At 43.9% G+C, this 18837-nt stretch overlaps 1 protein-coding gene across 3 annotated transcripts in view; it reads left to right on the forward strand.

Moving 5' to 3' along the window:
- Positions 1 to 18837, forward strand: part of LOC119464065 (TBC1 domain family member 15) — a 76015-nt gene that overhangs the window by 47331 nt on the left and 9847 nt on the right. For 2 of the 3 annotated variants that reach the window (XR_005194384.2, XR_005194383.2), the window contains exons 5-15: positions 3136 to 3253; positions 3468 to 3671; positions 4133 to 4258; positions 7466 to 7569; positions 8276 to 8370; positions 9065 to 9181; positions 10059 to 10159; positions 10840 to 10939; positions 11562 to 11659; positions 12066 to 12182; positions 15158 to 15547. Coding sequence is in view for 1 of the 3 variants with exons in the window: in XM_037724885.2 (XP_037580813.1) it covers positions 3136 to 3253; positions 3468 to 3671; positions 4133 to 4258; positions 7466 to 7569; positions 8276 to 8370; positions 9065 to 9181; positions 10059 to 10159; positions 10840 to 10939; positions 11562 to 11659; positions 12066 to 12182; positions 15158 to 15453 (1476 nt within the window). In the remaining 2 variants the exon portion in view is untranslated. The remainder of the gene's footprint in view (positions 1 to 3135; positions 3254 to 3467; positions 3672 to 4132; positions 4259 to 7465; positions 7570 to 8275; positions 8371 to 9064; positions 9182 to 10058; positions 10160 to 10839; positions 10940 to 11561; positions 11660 to 12065; positions 12183 to 15157; positions 15548 to 18837) is intronic. The other variant, XM_037724885.2, reaches the window with a different exon arrangement.

Raw genomic sequence — 18837 nt, forward strand, 5'->3', positions numbered from 1 at the left:
GCATTATAACCGGTATTTCGTCTCACGCGGCTGCACTGTAAGCGGTATGCGTATACATGGAGTTCTATGGGAGGGTAAGCCAGTTCTGCACTATAAACGGTTACGTTATAAGTGGTCTATACTGTAAATGCTCATTACGTGCGTGTGCCTGAGTGAGTTCACCTCTGACTCTTTAATTTAGCTAGTTTTAATTGTGTTTCGATGATACGAATTTCGGCTAATACGAATATTTTCGTGACCCCTTGAGATTCGTATCATCGAGATTCCACTGTACACGTTACTGTGCATGCACTTTCATGGCAATGAAGTAACCACAACAGATTGTTATGAGATCAGTTACAGCAGAACGAAAATAATAATAAGGAAAGGTGCTGAAACACTGTGAAACCAATGTAGCATCCGACAATCGGCGATTTGTTTAGCAGTCAAAATGAAAGTTATTTTTCTTGGAGAGCTATTGAGGGCTGAGTCGCACAACTCGGGCTTGCTCTTTTATGTGTCTTACGCCTCACTTATTTCGCACATCATTTGATCTGGGTGGCGAAACAAAGCTTTTGTCTGCACAAATCCTGCAGTGTACCCACAGTCGTAGCAACACATTCCCTAATGTGAAGAACACACTAAGCCATTCAGCACGTTCTAGTGCTCCCAGAGGTGCACATTCATGCAGCACGCTGTTTGTTCCACGTACAGTGGTCATGGAGTGAAGTGCGTTAAATGGGGGCTAACTAATGTTCATACTTTTGTTCCCACCGTCTGCAGTTTGCGTGTCATCGGTGTAATTTTGGGTTGTACTCTTAGATCAGTTTGCATCACGTTTAGTGACTGGATTTATTGCAACACGACATGGGGGTGCTCTTGAGTAATTGCACGTGTGGACTGTTCCATCTAGATTTCCTGTCACATTTAATTCTGCAAGCCTAGTACATGGGACTGCACGTGAGTGAGGTGTTGCAGATATCAGCAGCGGCGTGCAACATGAATGTGTTTGCGTGCCCTACGGAGCAGGCAACTTTTGCCTTGCATGCCTTGTCCATGCGCTTGCGGACTGCCGCATAGACTGCACCCAGTTTGTTCCCCGTTTAAAATACCACATTGATGCCATGCCGACATCTTGTTTTGTCACTTGACGTGCGAGGTAAGTGAAGCGTACAACATACTTGAAGGAGAGAAAAGAAGCAAAACGGGAGAGGAAAGCACACTGCAACACATCACACAGTCACATGCAGAGTACGAGTGTTGCAGACGTCAGTCTGGTGCCGTGATTCAAGGCCAAGCGTGTGAAGTCGGCCCTCGATAGGTCTTCACGAAAACTAGTTTTAATTTTTGGATGATGTGAACTGGTCACAGTCGGGTGCCACACTGGTTTTGCAATGTTTTTTTTTAACACCTTTCCTGTTTCTTTATTATTTTCGTTCTACTGCAGCTGTTCCTATCACGATCTGTTGTCACGTTCACTTCGTTGCCAAGCAGGTGTGTGCGCAGGAAGATGTGTATGTTAAACCCCTTTTCACCATAAATTTTCAGGTGATATCACTTGTGTTGCGTCGTTTGCCTTCGTCTTCGCCACGCTGTTTTAACCGTGCCCAAAATTTTAAGGTACGACAAACAGCTCTTTGCGGCATGGTAATACTTGATAAAAGCTATGTTGCTTTATAGAGGCCTCTAACTCATATAGAAGCCTTGAATTGCATAGAAGGCTTAAAACACAGGCCCTGTCCCTGTGCTTTGATTTTTACCTTTCCAATAACATTGTGCGCTTGTGTGAAAATGTTTTGTTTGTACGGGGTTATGACTTAGAGCTAGGGCATATGATTGCCTGACCTTCTGTAGCAGCTTGGCAAGTAGTTCAGTTTCTTACTCCTTTAATATGACATTGTAAATGCTGATATATTCTTTATTTTGTACGCTTGGAACTGTAAGCTCCAGCACAAGCTTAAAAGATTAAAGTTGCCAACACGGCTAGCTTGCTTTCTAAAGAGCATGTTTGAGCATGTTCACGGCAGCATGAGGGAAGTTGGGGATATTGCCCTCGCTGATAGTCATTGCATAAAAGAAAAGACAAAAGTAAATTTAACTGGGGACTGGGAAATTAAAGCAAATCTCTCCCTCATGATAAGTGATGTATTGCCTGTTCTTCACCTTTACAATGCAACGATTTTCTTCCCACATGGGGTATCACTTTGGCTAAAATTGATTGCGGTAGAATCCGAAATATGTATATATTTTTTTTCAGTCTTAATAGGGGAGTTTAGAAATGAGCAAGGCACATATTTTGTGTATTGGAAGATTTGTTTTTTAATTTGCTGCACTTCCTGTAAAATTAAGATTTTTTTCTCCCTATCATTTTAATTATGTTTTGAAAATTTTCAGAAAATGTCGCAGGGCAATCTGTGGGGCAATAGAGAGCATTAAGTTCAACAAGAGTGCTTAGAACTGTTGCTGGCTACTCAGCTGCTGTAGTGGTTCTTTTATTTCGACGAGAACAGTGTCAATGCAGACGTTTCTCATGTATTGTGGTGGCACTTTTGCCACAAGATGTCGCTACCAGCCCAACTGCCACATGGCTACATTTTATGGCTACATTTCAATAGGTATGGAATGCCGAAGTGCTTGCATACTGAGCTTTGAGTAAACACCTTGTCTGCGTCAGGTTAGCCTGCCAATAGAACTCCACTTAACAGGATTTATGTTGTCTCAAACATAACGCAACAGTACATTTTGCACATGCGTGCTGATTTTATTGATTACTATATTCTTCGGCATATTCCATACTGCTGTCACATTCAAATGCAAGAGAGATACTGTAGCTTCTGTTGAGCTAGCAAAACAAATTTCGTACCACAGCCATCAGGGCAGGGCCACAATGTTGCCACTGTGCAGAAATGGTAGTAGCAAGGCTCGATAATTGTAAAGACTGTAAAAAGCTAATGAACACAACTCTAGAGCAGAAACTAAACAGTCAAAACAGTGGTTATTGGAGCTAATCACCGTGCATGAAAAAGCTAGTCTGCTGCATTTATGAAAGCTTTACATCACACTGATGTCCGCACCCTTTCCATGGCATTTGACACGTGTTGTCGGCGTAGCTACGACAGTAGAAGTGAGGAACTGTTCGTCTGCTCTCACCGACAGGTCGCGGAAGGACCCACTCCTCTATGTGGTCCAGATGCCAACAGTCGAGGCACTGCACAAGTCGTTTGACCAGCTGAACTTGTATCCGGAGTCGTCTTCGCGGTACGACGTGATCCGGGTGAGTTGTTTGTGTATGTTAGGCATAGTAAAGGTAGCACAAAGAACATTGACAAAAGAGAATACTTGAAAATCATTTAGGCACTTACTAACAACTTGTTAGTTACAAGAATTTTGTGCAGCATGCCCTCTACAGCATGCTTCACCATTGCTTTGTGGGTCCGTGTGCATTGCGCAAAACTTCACAGTTTTACTTCCAACTCTTTATCATGCAGAAGTTTCTGGTGAATCCAACCTGGGACGCAACGTGGGACGGCTTCGCCAAGGTGGCGAACTATGTCACTGGTGCTGCCGCGGGTTTGCCCGGCGAGGAGTACAGACTCGGTTATGAGTACTTCGGCGAGCAGCAGCCTGACAGTCTGACGGGTCTTGAGATCAGTGACCACAGTGAGGAGCCTGGCTTTGAAGTGGTCATCAGGGTCAGTCTCACTCTTAAACAGCGTCTTTACTGCTAGTTTTTGAAGGTTAGACAAGTACAGGAAAGAAACAGAAACAACATACTAGACAGGGCTGACAGACGCTCAGTTTTAACCCATCTTGCTTGGAAGGGTGCTACATAGAATTTTTTTGATACATTCACGGTTCCGTTTTCTTGACTACTGCATCGTAGTTCTAGTTATGGCTTTTTTTGGTAATACTGCTTTACATTAACTGTTTGCCACAGGTTTACATGAACATTACGACATCCATGTGTGTGTGTCTGTGTAAACTAGCACATACAGTGCACAATGTTATAAACTTAGAGTATCTTGTGCATGTGTAATGGGTGTGAGTTCTGTGTGTCGCTTGGAATGCTAAACCAAATTATTTGATTTTTTTACTAGATGCAATCGGAGCTATCTCTTAATTGACCTTTACCTATGGTCAATGCTATTGACAGACCCTGCCCAAGCGGACCGAGGTGAAGCGTGGCAGTCCACTTTGTCACGAGGAGTGGGCCATGGCACACGATCCGGATGGACGCATCCTCAATGAGGGCACCCTCAGGGAGCGCATCTTTCGGGGGGTGAGTCACCCAACTGGTATCCTGGAGGCTTTAGGGACAAATGCCTCTGAGGGGCACTATGAAGAAACCCATGCCACATGGGCACAGAAAATGACATTAACTTGCTAATGCCCTAAATTTTAATGCCATTTGCGTTATGCCTCATGGACAAACCTGATGCCATTAGCCTTATTGTCAGTCTTATGTAACACATTTGCCAGAACTCATTCGACCGAGAAATGCATACTCTCAACGCCATAGCTTGTGCATTGAAGTATAATTTAAGTATTTGATAGACAGTCGTCTGCTGTAAAAAATAATTTATATAGATTTTTCAGCTAGAGTACAATCTTGTTAATTCAGACTGGCTTAATTCGAACTCCCAGTTTATTCAAACTGACGTTGTGGTCCCGTCGAAGTTATGTGTGTTTTATTGTATGAAAACACCTGGTAATTCGAATGCGTAAGCGTTGGCGATGGTGAATTGGAACACATCATGCCGCCAGCCATGTTCTCCGCAGCATGCCAACTCATGTGGCGTCACTTCCGACCGAGGTGTGCGGCCATGCCCCGGCTGGTGCTCCCATGTCCTTTTGCAATTAGTGTATTTTGGCACATATAAACCGTGCCAGATATTCAAAAGTAGTTAACGGTAAAGTCAAGGCTATATGCGAATTTTGCCTTTGCAGCTTCACAGCAGCAAGAATTTTGCCTAGAAGTGCGGCTTCACGGCATCACACGCTGTGCTGCCGTGAAGCCACACTTTCATAGGTAACTTGTCCCTTGCGTTAGCTCAGTGCACGTGCGCTGCTCACGCAGCGCTGCACTTAAGTCCACCAGTCAATGAGCTTCCTTTAATTCGAACATACTTTCGGGCCTCATCGAATTTGAATCATCGAGATTCGACTGTACAACGCTCGTGTCAGGAGTTGCACTCGGTGAACTTCCTGAAATCGGCACTCCAACGGCCTCGACATAACAGGTGCCATTTCATTTCTGGGCTTCATATTTGACATGTAATGGCCGAAATCGTTACGGTCGATTGCAACATTGTAAACTGAAGCAATCAAACTCAGGCTAACCACACAACAGTATGCTTATTTTTACATTTTACTATTCATAAAGGCAGCCTAAAATTGTAAGTACACATTTATTGTAGCGAGAGCTACATTGGCCGTATTCTCGCCGTTTCGCTGTGGCCCGTGGCCGCACCGCAAGCTGAGCCATTGCCTAGCAACTACTGCAGCTGCCAGCGCCACTTGCCGCGCCATCTGGCATGACGTCAGAGGAGGAGCCAGTGAAACCGCGTTGCAACAACAGAGTAGGAGCCGGCGTTGCATCGTATATATAGAAGGGGCGGCTCGGTGGGATTGGTCGGCAGATATGGCAAGTGAGTCGGAGAGACTGAAAGAAGCCAGGCTTCGTCGTCGGAACGAAACCAAGAGGAAGCAGCGAGCCGAGGAGACGGAGGAAGAATGAGTAGCACACCTCAAAAAGCGTCGTAAGTACTAAGCGACCAGGCGAGTGGATTTAGAAGAGGATAGCACCCGAAACGTATTCAAGTTACTGGACGACAACCCTTCATCCTCCCGCCTCACCGACCATCTTTGTGGCAATTGAGAAACAACAAGATGAAGACTTTCAAAATAAATGCGTTACACTTTAAAAATGTCTAGTCTTTTATGTAACCATAACTTAATGAGAGATAACAACCAAACCTGAACACTCAGACGTACGAAACTAAATGATAAAGATGTAACCGTAGAGAGAACCAAGCTAAACAATAAGATTAACCGTACCTCTCGCTACGCATACCCAGGCATATTTGAGTTTAGCCACCGCCAATTTTTTTTTTGTAAGTAGCACACTGGAATTACTCACTTTGGAAGATGCTGTCATTGATGCCACTCAGTCAAATGTCATTAAATTTATACATATGGCAGCTCCGGAGATGAAAGTGTGGTTAGGGAACTTAAGGCGTTAATGATTGAAACGTTTTTTCGTGCCCGTGGGCCACAGGTATTGGTCACCCTCAGTATTCTGTGTGCATTTTTGAGGGTGCTCATTATCAGTCAACGAGATGAATGCATTTAGATAATAATGTTACCTGCTACAGTGCCTCGGTGGTTGTGGTGCTCTGCTGCTAAGCACAAGGTCGCGGGTTCAATTCCCGGACACGGCAGCCACATTTTGATGGGAGCAAAAGGCAGAAGTGCTTGAGTAATGAGGTTTCGAGGCTCAGTAAAGAACCCCAAGTAGTCATAGTTAATCCAGAAACTCCCTCTCACTAAGGCATCTCTCATAGTGCCTGTGCAGCTTGGGATGTTGAACATGACCAAATAGTGTCTCGTTAACCTCTCTGTACTCGCTTAATTTTTATCCCATTTTCTCTCTTTAAATACAGTCAATCAATCAATCAATTAATCAAAATAAATTTTGTTAAGGTTTCCGTAACAGGAGACATACTGCGCTGTCAGATTTTAGCAAGCGCCACCACCACAAGCGCCCATGTTTACCAGGCAGCTGTTCCAGTCTTTGTATCTCGTATATCCCAAATAGCATGTTGAAGTTTCTTGAAGCGTGACAACAAAGACAGCAACATTTACGTGTACAACACATAAATGAAACGGGACAAGTGCTTATTTACGTCTTCTACCCTTGTGTCTCTCAAATATCTTTCTTGAGCCAATAAATTCAGGCTATGAGAGGTTAACAGAGGTGCCCGAAAGCAGTGGAGTGGTGACAGGTTGGTTGGGATGCATCAACTGCCGCTTGCCCATTTACAAGAAAATCTAGAAGAATGTGCATGTGTGCATGAGGTTTTGCTTGCTGGTGGCTCGCAGACGTAAACGATCGCCCAACAGCTGCCGTCTGCGGACCATCACGACCACTATTACATCATTGCTGGCAGTCACATAGGGTGGAAAGCATTGAAAGCTGCAAGAGAGAGAGCAAGCAATCTTTATGCAAGATTGTAGGTTCTTTGCTGCTTACAGCGGAGTAACATCTGGCTCGCGTGCTCATGGTAGCATTGTTTAAAGTTTGGCAGAGTTTTTGTTACAGTGTTCAAAAAGTGCTTTAGTGGCCCTTGAGAGAACGCTAGGTGGTCAAAATTAATCTAGCACCTTCCTATGTGGTGTCTGGATCTTGTAGCGCTTGGGTAGTGTTGAGCTGTTCAATACCACACAGTTGCCCGCATCCTTTTGTTGTTCCATCCTTGTGTTGCAGGGCATTGCTGCTGATCTGAGGAGGGAGGTGTGGCCCTTCCTGCTGGGATACTACTCCTTTGACTCGACCTACAAGGAACGAGAGGCCCTCCGGAAGAAACTCAAGTACGCACGACCAGACTAGTACTTGCAAAGAGGCTTACCAGTGGTCAGAACTGTCATGTTTATGTGGACGTATGAGTAAAGGATCACTATTATTGCCACCACTACGCCAATCACCATCGTCAACTGGAGAGCTAGGCACAAGCGTGCAGACTCTGGAACAATCGGCTGAGCTTATAGCTAATTTAGGATTACCAGGATCTCAGATTGATTACAATGAAGATCCATCCTGACACCACGTAGTCCATCAAATCACGACAAGAACCACACTGGCTAATGTGAAACTTTTGTTAAATGGGCCACGGGACCATATTTTCTTTAGTTTTCTCAAGCTCTTAGTGAATAAACTATGTTGTGAAGTTGGAGTCAGTTTGCTTGGCTGGACTTATTTTTAACTGTAATCTTCTTTTCTTCCATTTTGCTTTTTTTTGTTTACCGCCATTATGTAGTATCCTATGGGTCCAAAGGTTGGCAGACAACAAGCGATGCAGCAGAAAATGATAGGCATAACATTAAGAGGCAGCATAGTGGCAGTATAGAGTAGACAGCAAACATAGGTAGCTGATATGTTAAAGGTTAACAGCAAGAAGCGTGTACATCAATTCAATTGATGTGGCTAGGCCTAACCTCAGCACAGCAGCCATGGCATCTTTGCAGCTTCTCTTTTGTTTCTATAACTAACAGGCGTTTCTGTGTGTCTACCTCACAGGGACTACTATTACCGAATGAAGCTTCAATGGAAGTCCATCAGCGATGACCAGGAGTCGCGATTTGCCGACTTCAGGGAAAGGAAGAACCTCGTTGGTGAGTGTGTGAATTCTTACCTGAGGCAATTACGTGGCTATGATCAGCACCCAGTCTTTTCGTTTATGTGTAGCACTTGTGCGAGCTTGTTGACAAGCTGCGCACAATCAGTGCGGCGTGGAACTAATTGAGGTGCATTTGAGCTTAGCAGTTGGCCGCAAGGTGCGATACTAGTGCCCTTGAATGGTCAGACAGCTGTTTTGAGCACTGTACCCCGAACTCAGTAGGTTTTGTCAAGTCTCGCATTTGCTCGTCTGTGCTAGAACACAGTTGCCACAGCAGCACAGTCGACAGAAATGATGCACTGTGTGTCACAATGCATATATATATATATTCTCATGATGGCTGCACCATTTAGAACTATTCCTTCTAAAAATTTTCTTCTGCCGTTTTACCAACGCAATATGATGCTGCCATCTGTGATCATCGTGTAACTGATAAAGCAAGCCCTGCACATCCGGTACACTAGAGGTGTACAACTCGATGGACATGCTGAATTAGCCTCTGTAGGTCACTGGCTGCGGCATTCCACTGCTGAACATGAGGTCATTGGGTTCAATTCTCAGGCGTGGTGGTAATTGGAAGCCGGCACTGTCAGTCATGTCGATGAAAAAAGAACAGGTGTTTGGGAGAATGGGTTTCAGCACCGAGTCCTATACTGACCTTTGTGCTTTGTTTGTCTCGTAAATCGCAGAGAAAGATGTGAGCCGGACTGACCGGACGCATGTTTTCTACCAGGGTGAGAACAACGCCAAGATCGAGATGCTCAACGATATCCTCATGACCTATGTCATGTACAACTTTGACTTGGGTGAGTGATTGTGAGAGGTTTTTCAATATCATTTGTCAAGTAGGTGGTGTGTGTTGGGCAATTTCGTCCAGGGATAGGCTTATTATGGATTGTAATTTGTTCATAAATCTCGAAAATTTTTAATAATTTCTTCGTCTTGGTCACTGTCTGTTTAGCTTATTGGGATAGCAATTGTACGGACACTTCAGGGGTTGGCACTGTTGTGCTTGTCAACGCTGATGCACAGTCCATGTGTCGAGAGTTGGAAGGCTTCCAAAGACATACAGTGCATTTATTTGACTGCGAAAGCAACGAAGCCAAGTGCTCGCACCGTCACATGCCGCTCAGTCCTGTAAACAGAAGCGTGCCAGAGCGATCGTGAAGCCGTCTGCGGGTCGGTTGTGTGGAGCGCACTGACAAGCGCTCGGTGAGCCCATGCACGACACTGTTCCCAAGCTGAAGAGGAGGAAGCAAGTTCCTCGACACACGAATATCCATGCTGTTGGGTGGTGCTAGCGTTGGAACACTCGTGTCATATCTCGTACTGCGCAACTGCTACACCGACTCCATCCGCCGCATTTGCTATGCAGGGAAGCCGGGTGCCAGCAGACACGAGCCATGCAGGGAAAACTTTGGGAGGTGTGAGAGAGAGTTTAGCTTCCCCACAAGCTCGAGCGCAACGCTAGACCTTGCTGTCACTTCCCATGCTTCGCCTTCCGACTAAAGTGCTAATTTTTTTCGTTACGGTTTTTCGGAACCAGATGAGATTTTGTCAGACTTTACACTTCAGATCTTCAAGTTATGGTTCAGGGACTGTGTACGTTGTGTTTAGTTTCGTGCTAGCGCTGTTAATTTCACAAGACCATCAATCATCAGGCATCATGTCTTCAATGCACAGGCTACGTCCAGGGCATGAGTGATTTGCTGTCACCTATCCTGCTGGTAATGGACAATGAGGAGGACGCCTTCTGGTGTTTTGTGGGCTTCATCAAGCGAGTGGTGAGTACAGAAAAATAGAGGACGCATCAACCCTGTTTACTCGTGCCAGCTGTGCCCACTGTCAAGTTCAGGCTCTAAAGGAACTCTGAAAGCCTAGTTCTGAATGATTTTAGTTTTAGTGTAAATTAAGGGACAAATGCTATGTCCTGTAACAGTGGCACCTTTTCCCGCTTGGTATGCTTCACTGCATACCACAACTGTGTTGTGAGGAAGCTAACTTTAAAGGCAAATACTGCCAAGTGAATCAACGGCGTGTTCCGGCGTTTTTTCTTTCCTTTGTTTCATTCGACCCACTGGATAATTCAACCAGTTTCGTCAGTTCCGCTGGGGTCGAATTAGCGGATTTTGACTATATTGCAGTCGAATTAATGGATTTTGACTATACTGCATTTAAACTTACCATGTTATTAAACGAAAAACGCACCTCAAAATGCCATCTGTGTGTGAAATTATAAGTTCAATGGGTTGGCGAATTAGCTAGAGGAACCATTTGTACCTCCATGCCTTATGCAAAATTCCGGAGGTAGCATGTGCCATGCTGAACGGTTCTGCTATAGTGCTGACATTCAAACACGCGATAATTCGCTGTTACAGTCAGTGAAATGTAAAATTAAACACGCTAGCGTGGGCAGTGCTTCCCGATTTACTATGCCAGTGCAATTTGTACCTTTTTTGCGCAGATGTCCAACTTTGATATTGACCAGAGTGGCATGAAGAAGCAGTTGGCGCAGCTCTATGACATCCTTGCCGTAGCTGTTCCCAAGCTGGCCATTTACCTTGGTAAGTATATTGTGTTGTGTTTGTGCTGCTGGCTGATGCGTTTTCAGATCAGCCTGTTCATGTTAGCTGCATGAATGCACATTGTGCTTAGACCTTCTGATAGCCACTGGCTCCGAGTGTAAACAGATTAAGCAAGTTACTGCAGAACCCCGCAAGTTTGAGGAAAGTTTAGAAAAGGGAACAATTGTCGTTCGCCCAAAAGTGACACGCAGCTACAAAGGAAACCTATACCTGGGTGCTATTTTCGGACACTCAAATTCTGCCACATTATCAAAGTTCCCATCTTGTCATCTCTGAATTGGTGCACAGGTTGGCTGCACCATCTCTCATTGGCTGAAAAGTGCCAACCTGGCAGAATTCGACGATCTGGAAGAATTTGAAATTCTCTGGAATAGCACCCCGGGCTTCTCAGAATGATAGTTTCGCACTCGAAGCAAAAAAACGGACAAACTGGTACAGGTTTCCTTTAAAGCTTCGTGGTACTCTGGGCTGGATGACCGTTGTTCCCTTTCATCTAAAAAATTGTTGTGTATTCTCTTGCTTGTGACACCATAATAAAATTGAGGTGACTTGAACTGAGTCAACGTGTTTTCCTGAGAGCAACACTGGTACTCATTTCCAGAGGAGCACGAGTCTGGCAACCTGTACTTCTGCTTCCGCTGGCTCCTGGTTCTCTTCAAGCGCGAGTTCAAGTGTGAGGAGATCATGAGGCTGTGGGAGGTGAGTAGACGCACACTCCACATGAGGACAAGTGTATTTTTGTAAATGCCACACATTAAGATAACACGTCAAGGTTGGACGCTCTGGGGAAAATTGTAACGTCTGAAATTCACTGAATACATAGCGAGACTCTTATTAGACTTGTGCTGTGAAAGCAGTTCACATTTGAGAATTGTTTTAGAAAAACATATACAGAACAAATATACAGAAAAAATGTAGTGCTGAAGTAGAACTTTCTGTGTTCACCAACAGTGGTAGCTGTACCCACTCTGTGCTTCTGCTACATCTTGTTTTTATGGTTCGTGGCTATGGCCTGTTGATATGGTTACTTTAGGCTTAGCTCGAAGCCAGGTGTGAGAACAGCTTTGTGATGACTGGACTGATATCTTTCCATGTTGTCATACAGGTGCTGTGGACAGACCTGCCCTGCAAGAACTTCCACCTGCTTCTCTGCGTGGCCATCCTGGACCATGAGAAGGACCTGCTCATCGAGAATAACTACGGGCTCAATGAGATCCTGAAGGCATGTATTGGGTTCTCGATTCACTAGTGACTAGCTAATAGGAACGTACAGATGAACTGCAGTAGAACCTTGTTCATTCATATTGGAAAAATATGCTAGAAGAAACACACTAACCACGAAAACATATGATCTGAAGTCACTAAAGAAGTTGGCAGACCTAATTGTAGTTGACATCTACCTAATGTAAAGGATTGCGACAACCATTGCAGCATGAGATGCCGACGTGCGTGTAAGTGAATGTGAGGGACATGCAGTAAGTGAATGTTTACTGCAATTTATGTGGCCAGTAAAACTACAAACCTTACTTCGTGCCTTCTTGTAATAGTTTGCTGTCGCTATAAATGCTTCGCCTTTCGGGTGAAACTGCGATTTTACGCATAGAACCTATACTTGAAACCAGGGTGTCACTGGTTTGGTTCAGGTTCGGCACACTCCAATTTCGTTCTGGTCTGGATAAATAAAAATTTATAACGGTTTGCTAACCAATTCGCAACACTGAAACAGTTAGCGAGCCCGTTCAGCACAGTAAACTTTATCGTGCCCTGTGGCGAAATGCTGAAGAGTGATATCGACTTGTCCGCATGGCACACATGCAGGCTTTGTCAGGAGGTGGAAGAAATGGGCTTTCTGGCACATAGGAGATGGAAATCTATGTTTTTTTGCATAAATATCACTGAAGTTTAACGTTTTACAGCTACAGCCGACATACACATAAACAATGTCATCTTAGGCAGTGTCATCGCAAGACAGTGTGGCATGCAGTGCTGTGCTTTCCCGCATTTCTTTTTATTCCATAGTGAGTACAGGCAAAACAATCAAATGTATAAGGGTGTTTAAATAGCAAAATTTCCTATTAGAATCACGAATATGATATTGGAGACAGACGTCTGTTTAATTTCGAATAGAATATCAAGTGTTTCCAATTTAAAAAAAATTTAAATGACAAATTTTGCGGAACCAGTTCGGCATAAAAAGTCTGTTTACATTATTTCATGCATGTACACCGTGATTGGTTTTCTAAACTTTTTTAAAAAGGTCATACCAGAAAAGCGTTAAAACTGAATATGAAAAAAAAATTTCCTTATAACGGGCAAGTGCTGTCCCAAGAAAGCCAACTGAGTGAACCATGTTGGCAAGTCGTAGAAATGTTGCCCCAATATTTCCTGCTTGTTGCACGGCAGTGCAAATATTGTTGACTGCATGTGGCATCCGGACAAACGTTGGATCTCTCAGAATGGCACAGCCAATATTCACGCCACTGTTAACCTTAGGTCATCATTGGTCCAGGAATAAAAATGGCACTGCCCATATTGGCAGCATGCTGTCAAACATTAGGTCGTCATTGGGCCAGGAACCACCAGTATGTTTTGGCACGTTGACCCAAGCCGGTGTGCCATCTAGAATGGCATGCAATGAAAGCACATTTTACAGGCCGTTTACAGCCGTTACCCCACACCGAGAAGGTGACAGCATTCATTAGCGACCACAGTGTTATTCTCAAGAAGCCGTGCTGATGAGCTAATTGGCTTTCCCATTTTCTCTTACCGAGGACGCCATCTTTCTTGCGCACTTTGTGTCCTGGTGTGTGTGTTCTATGTTTTATCTTGTAATACTAGTAGCAAGCTTGCCTAACAGCTGAGGTGGGAAATGCTGATTTTGCGGTGCTCCCAAAAAAAAACGTTCTAGCAGTGGAACACAACTGGCACGGCTGAGTTCCCAAGTGCAAGCGTCTCTGCCGAAGTGGCTGTATAGTCGCCAGCACACACGTACCGTTTATCCCCGTTGTCACATCTAACGCAAGTCGTGACTCATAATGATGTTCTCGTGGGGTGTGCTGACTGACATTATTTTGAGGAATTGCTTCGGTATGAGCACCCATTTGCACCCTATATGCTTGAACAATTTGGTGCCGAACCGGTAGCTGTGAATATGTTTTTAGGTTCAAGTTTGCGTTCAGGTATGTTTTAAGAATATCAATTCGGGTTCATTTCCAGCTATAATTCGAGTTCGGGTATGGTTTTCGGTCCGGGTTCAATTCTACACCCTTCTAGAAACAATGCATAACGACTACTGAAACTCTGAACGCCGTACCGGAACTTACTAAATTTCTCGAACATGACGCATGTGCGCAATGCCGCAAATTTACAACAACATGGCTGCTGTCAATATCAGGTTGTCGCCCGTCACCTCACTTTGATGTCGTTTTGAAGTGGCGCTTTCCTTGCGGCTTTTGAAGGGATTTTGATGCTGCATTGGTTGGACTGTGTGGGAAGCAGTTTGTTGATAGTGTCGTCCCACTGTGGGCGAGACGATACGTATGGGCCGCAGCGGTGTAGTGGAAGCGACAGCTTCGCAGGCCTTTGTACTACCGGTGTGAAGGTATCGTTGAAATGGCATGAATCTCTTATGTTTGCTCGCTGATTCTCGAATTCAACAGAATGAAAACTTTATTTCTCATTGAAATTTGTTTTTTCTGATTGCCCAATTAGGAAATTTTTACAACCCTTTCCGTGTTCCATGTAAGAAAAATTTGTCGGCGACTGTACTTATCTGCATAAAAGGTCTTATCCTTAACAAAATTACTATATAGTGAAGTTAAGTGCTGATATTACGTACTTCGTTGTTTTGAGGTTTAACTGATAATGGCAACCGAATCATTGAAGTTATAATTAATTAGCTTCATAAACATTTTTGCTTGTCTGCAGTGTGGATGGTTGTTGCAGCTATCTAGAGCAAGGTGCCTGTACACAGCACTCCTACAGAACAAATACTGCGAACTTTTTATAGACAGTCAACATATTAAATTATCAAACAATTTCTAGTAGTTTTCACCAAATTTGAGCATTTTTTTACTTTCAGTGTAATGTTTTTCAAGTTCCAACTTTGGCAAGTCTAAAGATCAAATTGCTTTTCTCGTTAGTGTCCCTTCAAAGCTCATAACTTGATTTGATTCCTTTCTGCGTTTTCACTTTCAGCACGTCAACGACATGTGCTACCGGATAGACCTGGAGCTGATCCTTTCCACGGCTGAAGCGATTGTAGAGCAGCTCAAGGGGTCCACAAAGCTTCCCGAATCGGTTCAAGAGGCGCTGGGCATATACATTGCCAATGGTGCTTCGCCCACCGACACTAGTGGCGGTGCCGCCAATGGCGACGCCAACCTTCCTGGCGAAAAGGATGCGCCAACGTCTCCGGCGAGCCTGCACGGGGGGCAGCGGACGTGCAGCACCAGTTCGGTGGAGGTGCTCTCGGATGGCGACGTAGAGGCGAGGTACGAGCGCCACCTGCAGTTCTCCCTTTGAGCTACCACTTTCGGAGCGTAACGGGACTAGCGCCCCAGCTGGGCTGGGGGGAGGCTTTCGAATGTAAGTGTGCCGAACGCAGTGGTTCAGTTACGTGTGGGCTGTGTTCCAATCAATTCCAGCCAGCATTGAAGACAGTCTAATTTGACTGCTAAGCAGACAGCTCCAAGCTCAAGTAACGGAATGCATTTGGAAGGCGTCTCTCTGTCTTAATGACATTGCGTGTCATCAGGAAAAATTTTAAGTATGTATCTCTGTATTTTAATACTTTACAATGTGCATACCTGCCAACTCTCCCAAATGTTTCATAAGCTTTATGAATTTGGCCCATTCTATGACATTACGAATGTTACGTCATGTCTTATGAAAAATAAATTCAATTCATGAGGAACTTTTAAATGTGTTGAAAGATAGGCCAGTTTGAGAGTTTGCATAAAATGTGTGCAAGAAAAATTGTAATGGTACATATACATGAAGGCTACTTGGTTCAAGCAAGTTTATTCAGTATAGCTCCTAAAGCGGGCGAAATCGGCGTCAGTAGTCGCTCAAAAAGTCAGGGTGATTAAAAACAATATGTTGCTCGACAGTTTCTGCTGAGCCAAGTTTGCTACTGCTTCTGTGCTGCGTGTAAGCCAAATCATTGTTAGCAAAGTTTGTATGTGTGCCACTGAAGGTGTGTGCCCCGGACAAAGTTCCTGCTTCCCCCCTGACCAGTGGTTGTAAATTTTACAAATTTTAAGGTTCATGGGTTGGTAGGTACGCACGTGTGAAACTGAAAAACACAATGTAGCTGACGTTAAGTGTATAAGAAGATGTGACTTATCTTGCACACAGGCAGCCGCCTTCCTGCTGAGTATCCAAGCATTCTGCTTAGCCACCGTATTATTTAGACAGCATAACTGCATCCATTATGCAGCCTGCATAACTTTTTACTTTGACGCTGTCCTAGTGAAGCTTTTTTTGGCTGACTTAGTCAAAATTCGGACAAGATTAATGGCTGCTGTCTATTTAGCAGTCTATGCTAAAGTGTTGGAACACAGCCGTAGTAATTGCAAGAACTTGCAGATGGTGGAACACTGGATGACTTATTCTGCTAAATGGAAAAGAACAGCGTATAAGCAGAGGGTCACATGAGCAAGTTTTCACAAAAGAAGAAGAACATAATTAATGATTCTTGATTCCCAAGTTTTTTTTTTTATTTTCTTTTGTAGCAGTCTTAGGTGATTTCAGTGTTTCTTTTTGTATTTTTTTTTTTTTTTGCCGAGAGGAGGGACATACTTTTAGCAACTAGGCACCTGTCTGTGTCTAATTTCTTCTAATATTTTCTGCTGTTCTTTTTTTTTTTTTTTCTCATTTGAGGTGGCTTGCATATATCTGCGACTACAGTATGGATGTTTCTATTATTGTGCAGTACAGTGTTAATACAGTCAAACCCAGAGATATCATACCTGAAGGGAAGCATGAAATAGTGTAATATATATCGATAATTGTAAATATAAAATATGCTTATCTGATGCTGATCAGAAAAATCATGTTTCAGACAGTCTTCAGAGAGCCTGAAATGTGGGAATTTACCATTCCCATGCCCAGAGCCACTCAGTTAAATGATAAGAATGCCATCCATTTCTTGCGGAGTGCGTGTATCGGACTGGGTGGACTTCCGCATTCTTCAAGCGGCGTGGCGGTCCTCTTTCCGATCACGAGCGGCCACAAACAGTATACTTCACTGCACGGCAGTTCTTTCAGCCATCAGTATGTTTCACCGCATATCACAGCTGTGATGCAGTGAAGCTTACTGAAGCAAATCTGGTATTATGGAGTGCAAATAAGACCTTTCCTGCGCAAGCCCCTCCCTAATTTGAGACACGCACCTTGCTCATTTTTCTTCCATGGCATGTACTGCCCTTGATATTTACTGCTTTGGCAGCATCTGCCAAAATAGTGCTCTTTTGTCAACATGAATTTTTTCAATGTTGCGAGAAATGATCGCAGTCTCATTTGGAGAAGTGCACTTCTAGGGGCACAGCGTGGGGCAGCACTTGATATATCAAACGTAGCGGTGAAAGGGAGTTCAATATACGCATAGTACTGTGTTATACTTTTACATTTAATTTCCAAGGGGGTGTTAGGGGTGTTAAACCTGTTCGATATAGACAATCATTCGATATAGCCGGGTTCCGCTGTACTTCTTGGGGAGGAAAGCCCAAGCAACAGGAACTTAGGTGCACTGATTTGTTTTGTTTTATTTTTATTCTTACATCTGTCTTGTTTAAATACAGAGTAGATGCTCACATAGTATCTAGCTGAAAGACCCACTTTTCTAGCAAGTTGATAGATGCTCTAATATTCCATATTTGGTCGATGCATTGAAAATAGTTAAGGAAGTCGCTCACTTTGTTGGTTGTACCGTGCAATTCGTTCAGCTGCAGGTTTGTTCTTTTTTCTTTGAATCAAATGGCCTTTCAGATTTCTGCTAACATTTACTGTCGAGTTGTGTAAAAGTGAATGACTGATTTGATGTGGCACTGAGTCTGCCAAATATGCTAATCACATCTTGCATGTAGGCAGTGATAGAAGAACTCTAGCAGAGCAGATTCACAGCTTGACTTTGACTAACTGCTTGCAGTCTTACTCTCTTATTCAGAAATGCGTCTTAACTTGAAACCATGACTTCACTTGGTCCAGCACGAGATAACGCCCGATGTCATCGTGCCCAAGGTGCTCATTGCAGTTCCTTCGGCATGTTCATGTTAGGAGTTATCGTGTGCTGGACATGACCAAGTCGAGTTGCACCTTCCAAGTTAACACTTTCGTGACCATGGGAAAATTGGTAGTTTTTGGGTAGTCCGGTAATAATTTTTTTTTCCTGCTACAGGAAATGATTCATGTTGTAGTGTGTGGTATGAAATTGTAGAAGAAGAAATTATCTTTCCAACGGTATTAATTTCAAACAACATATTTATGAAAAATAGTGTGAAAAAATTATCAAAACAAAAAAATCTCAACAAGAATGAGAAAGATCGATAAAAACATCAATGCTGCTTTGCACTAAAAAAATATTTAAAAAATCGAAATATACATTTTCAACAAAGGGTCATATGAAATCAGCCTGCAAATATAAGCTCTGTATCTACAAAAGTTCTTCAGGTACACAGGTACACGCAGCACTCCGGAGCACGATTCCAAGGTCCACTCCCGGCCGTCTGCGTGGACAAAACTCCACTCTCTGCATGGCCGCCGGCAAATGGTCCTGTCCGAACGACCTTGACACCCTGCAGATAAGAACTGTGACATTTAGAACACGCCGGAAATCCTTACGTCGATGCACGGCAGCGATAACACGGTCCGAGAAG

This window comes from Dermacentor silvarum, chromosome 9, assembly GCF_013339745.2.
Source record: "Dermacentor silvarum isolate Dsil-2018 chromosome 9, BIME_Dsil_1.4, whole genome shotgun sequence".
Lineage (NCBI taxonomy): Eukaryota > Metazoa > Arthropoda > Arachnida > Ixodida > Ixodidae > Dermacentor > Dermacentor silvarum.